The 4,650-nt window shown below is 54.7% G+C and overlaps 1 protein-coding gene across 1 annotated transcript in view; it reads left to right on the top strand.

Moving 5' to 3' along the window:
- Positions 1–6: 6 nt before the first annotated feature.
- Positions 7–4,650, top strand: part of JAKMIP1 (janus kinase and microtubule interacting protein 1) — a 69,250-nt gene continuing 64,606 nt past the window's right edge. Inside the window, exon 1 of the mRNA XM_019661152.1 lies at positions 7–197. Within this exon, the coding sequence (XP_019516697.1) occupies positions 60–197 (138 nt within the window). The 5' untranslated portion in view covers positions 7–59. The remainder of the gene's footprint in view (positions 198–4,650) is intronic.

The raw sequence follows: 4,650 nt of genomic DNA, 5'->3' as shown, positions 1-4,650 counted from the left end.
GGCGCCCGCTGGCTGGTGGGCGTGAACGTGGACTCTCAGCATCTCAGTCGAGAGGAAGCATGTCTAAGAAGGGCCGGGGCAAGGGCGAGAAGGGCGAGAAGCCCGAGATGGAGACGGACGCGGTGCAGATGGCCAACGAGGAGCTGCGGGCCAAGTTGACCAGCATTCAGATCGAGTTCCAGCAGGAAAAGAGCAAGGTGGGAGGGGCGGGCCTCTGGGTCCATGGGGGAGGGCTGTGGCGGTGTTGCCCCCGGGTTATGTGTGGAGGGCGTGTTGCTGGGGTGCGGGGAGGGGCACTGTCCACCTCTCTGAGCCTCAGCCTGCCCCTCATTAAGATAGATCTAAATCAGAGGTGCTGGTACAGACACCACTTGGGTGTGAATCCCGCCCCCACCACACCTCAGTGACCTTGGACCAGCTACTTAACTCTCCCTGCCGCAATTTCCCTCACCTGCAAGATGGGGTCATGATAGTAACGCCTGATGGGCTTGTGGTAGGAGTTAGGAGGTGAAGAGCTTGGAAGGGAGCTTGGCTCTGTAATGGGGGCTGTTTTGCGTGCGTGTGTGTGTGTGTGTGTAGGGGGTTGAGCTTTAAAGCTGGTTAGTACAATGCCTTGTTGGGTGCCAGGCATACTGTAGGTGTCCAATGAAAAGGCAGCACGACAGGCAGCCTATCACAGTGGGAGATGCCCAGGCTTTCTAATCACACACACCTGGCTTCCAACCTCACCTTGGCCCCTGACTGGCTTCACCATCTTGGACAAGTGACATAAAGTTTCCAAACATTCATTTTCTCATCTGTAACATGGCGTCAAATAACCACCCAGCTTAAGGTCGTCATAAATATCTGATGGTCTGATGTCTGTGTGTGTCTGTGTTCTGATCTCTTCTTATAAGGACACCAGTCACATCAGATTAAGGCCCACCCCATATGATAACCTCTTTAAGAGTATTTCCAAATGCAGTCACATTCTGGGGTGCTGGGGGTTAGGACTTCCACATAGGAATTTTGAGGGACACAGTTCAGCCCATGACAGCAGGCAGCACAGTTGTAGGAGGTGGCACTGAGTTGGAGCCGGGCCTGTGGGAACCCCCACGTGTGCTCCCCCGTAACCAGGCTGCCTCCGTGTGGGTGGGCCCTGGCTGCAGATTGGGGGTCCCACCGATGCCGTCCTTCTGACTGCAAAACACTGGCAACAGCGACCCGAAAGTCGGGACAGTGTTGCCTCCTAGAAAGGAGAATGCTAGAAGCACGTAGTCCCTCACTGAGCGATCATGTTAAATGTTCACAGTTCTGGCTTCCTGGCACTCGGTCCACTGGGAAAGGACTCTGATTCCAGCCTTCGGGCAGGCGGGCCCGAGACGGACCCGTCCCTGGTTTTGTTCCTGTGATCGTGACTGTTTGATGTGAGGGGATGTTGAGCTTGTCTTTGCCTGGTTTTGCTTCTTTCCCTGCTGTTTGTTATAAATGAGGATTTATCGACACCCAGCTGACATTGTGAGACGCCTCACCTGAAATGAATTCCAACATGTTGATAGGCTACAAACACTGGGGTCTGTGGAAAATGCTGACATTTTCCACGGAAGCAGCGTGTCTGTGAGAGGCCAGGTGCTTTGGTTCTTGGGAGACTGGTATTTTTTAGAAAACAAATGGATTGGAAAGCGTTCCTGGGGAACGTGTGTATTGTGCGATGTGTGAAGTGAAAAGGTCAGATAAAGCATTTGCGAGTGTATTAAGAAAACACTCCCTTGGCACATTTTACAAATAATGTTTTCAGTTGTTTGCTGATTGCATGAACACAGTCAGGGTCGGCAGCCTGGCATCTGCAAAACACCAGCTCNTGAGAGGAACATCCCGGTGTCCCCAAGGCTGGCAGGTGATGATCGACTTCAGTTCAGGGTCATTGAGTGTTTCTAGGTTGTCAGACACGCTGGCACCGGTGGGACCCCCACCTCAGCCCCCTGCCCCAACCTCCCCAGTCTGTCTCTCCTGGCTCCCAGCTCTCACCCCACAAAGCAGTTCCTGCTGAGGCCACTGACCCCACGTTCCTGAATCCGATGGCCGATTTCCCATCCCCGTCTTGACCTCTCAGGAGCTTCCTCTGTTGACTCTTTCCTTCTAGGAGCACTTTCCTCGCTTAGCGTCCCTGGTCTTCCTCTTTCTCCTTGTATCTACAGACGTCCTGTTTGTGCTCTTCCTTGCTGATTTTGTCCCTTCTCCCTGACCTCCAAAGGTTGGCCTTCCTCCACGCTGGAATGTTCTCGTCTCACTATGCATTCTCTGCCAGAGCGATCTAATCCCAGTACCACTACTTACTAGCTGTGTGGCCATAGGTAGCTTACTTACCCTCTCTGTGCCTCAGTGTTCTCATCTCTACGATGAGCCTAATGACTATACCTACCTCTCCAGGTGCTGCAAGGATCATATACTCCCCAGCTCCCATCACAGGACTCGGCACATCAATAGGTGCCTCGTAACTGTTTTTATTGTCACTCACTGATTTGTTCAGCGAATGCTCATGTAGCACCTCTTGCATGCTGGGCTCTGTTCCAGGCACGGGGACTCAGCAAGGAACGGAGGAGACAGAATGAGGCCCCACTTGCTTGGAACTCCCATCCTAGTGTAGGGGAAACAGACAAGAAATAATCATTATCTGCTGTATCATGTGGAGAACAATATAAGGCAGAGAGAGGGCAGAGGCCAGAGACGGGCTGACGGAAGCAGAGCAGTGTGGGCTTCTGCCCCTGCAGTGCTGAGCTGGTTGTCTGGGCTCAGTCCGGCTCAGCACTTCAGCTGTGGATCTTGACAGGGATAACTCTGTTTCCTCGCTTTGGCTATGTGACGGTCATCAGCACTCAGCCTCTGTGGACCTCGGTTTGCCCATCTGTGACACCAGGTACCTCGTAGGGCAGCGAGCGGGGATATAGTTATGGCCTCCAGTATGCGCTGGTACTAGCTGTAACTCCAGGCCTGACTTCGAGGGCTTTGGCGTGCCACCCTGTGGGCTCTGAGGACAGCTTAAGCAAATTGAAGGTCTGGGGGTCTCTTGGGAATGTGAGTGGAGGGGCCGTTAGCTTATCAGGGACACCCCCCAGTGATCAGGTGACCAGCTCGGGGCTGGCCAGGCAGGGACAGAAGCCTGCAGGGACCACAGGGTGCCATACTTGGCTGTTCCCTCCTCCAGTGGCCTTCACTGTTCTCCCGGCCTGGCTGAGGCACCTCCGCTGGGCCCAGAGCTAGCGGCTAGTCTAGGGGGCCAGGGGGTGGGAACCACTAACCTTTATGAAGCCTAAAAGCTCAATTTTCTGAGTGTGGGCCTCAGACCCTGCTCCGGAATCACCTGGTAGAGCAGATGGGGCATCCGGATTCTCTGGCCACCACATCCTCCCCCAGGGACCTGCCTTTCGACACAAGCACCCCGGGTGACTGAGGCTCACTGGCGTTTGCAGACTGCNGGAGCACCTGCTCAGCACCAGGCACGTAGTAGGTCCAGGAGCACTGACTTGGCCAGTCCAGTCCTTGCCCCGATGGATAGACTGTTCAGAGAATGGAAGCTCTGGGTGGGAAGAGATTTCTGGTTTGTGTTCCCAATGCCGAGAACAGCGTCCAGCAGAGTCGAGGCTCGATGATATTTGTTGAATGAATGAATGATTGGACGGAATGAATGAATGATCGGGCAGAACAGGTCAGTAGGCGGTGCCAGCCCAGTGTGGCCAGGGCGGCCGTGTCAGAGGGAAGCAAGCACAGCTCTGGGTTGGCTGAAGCAGATCGTGGCAGTTTCTGAGGCAGGAGGAGAGAGCCCAGCTCTCCGGGCAGAGGGCGGCACGGGGGCAGAGGGCAGCACGGAGGCAGAGCGCGCGCCTGGGGGATGTGGGAGAGGGGGGGGCCGAGTGGAGCGGGGAGAGCGTTCAGAGAGCTGGGTTTCAGAGGAAGTGGAGGCAGATGGTCAGGCTGCAGGTGGCAGGGATGAGGGGCCCCGGGAAGGACTCCAGGGGGCATCTGGCCGGTAGCACTGCCTGAGGGGGACGGGCGGCAAAGCGAACGGAGAGGGAGAGGCACGTGGCCCCGTGTGTGCTCGCGCGAGTTGGGGTTTTGTCCCGCAGACAACGAGTCCATTCTCCTTTCTTTCTACTTGAAGAAGCACATTCACCACCAGCTGGGACGCCCTTTGTGGAGACAAATTCCCAGGCCACGGATTTGATCTGTCTGATTTCGATATTTAAACCAAAGGCATGCCCTTACCCTGAGACATCTATGTAAGGGCCAGTTAAAGGTCTGTTGATAAAATGGGGTAGGGCTAGATTCTTTAGGATAAACTCTGTTTTATGCTCACAGAAAGGATGTGACGCTACACATTTACCTCCAAATCTCTGGTAAGGCGCCTCTTGGGGTCTCCACATGGTTTTTGGTGACATGAGCAGGAAGTATTGCAGAGACGGGCCGTTGGCGATGGGCTGGAGTGTCTGCTCATCACACGGTGTTTGGATGTTAGTTGTCTTGGAGTTGATTTTACTTCTGGACCAGCATTTTGTGAACCCCGTTATAAAAATACCAGGCCGTGTGGGGCGCAGGCGGGGAGCCACCCTGGAAATCCTACCATCTAATAACCAAACAATTTCTGGGAACTCACGTCCGTTTTCCGAGCCTCAC

Source organism: Hipposideros armiger, unplaced genomic scaffold, assembly GCF_001890085.2.
Source record: "Hipposideros armiger isolate ML-2016 unplaced genomic scaffold, ASM189008v1 scaffold_337, whole genome shotgun sequence".
Lineage (NCBI taxonomy): Eukaryota > Metazoa > Chordata > Mammalia > Chiroptera > Hipposideridae > Hipposideros > Hipposideros armiger.
This window is presented reverse-complemented; position numbering and strand designations above follow the sequence as displayed.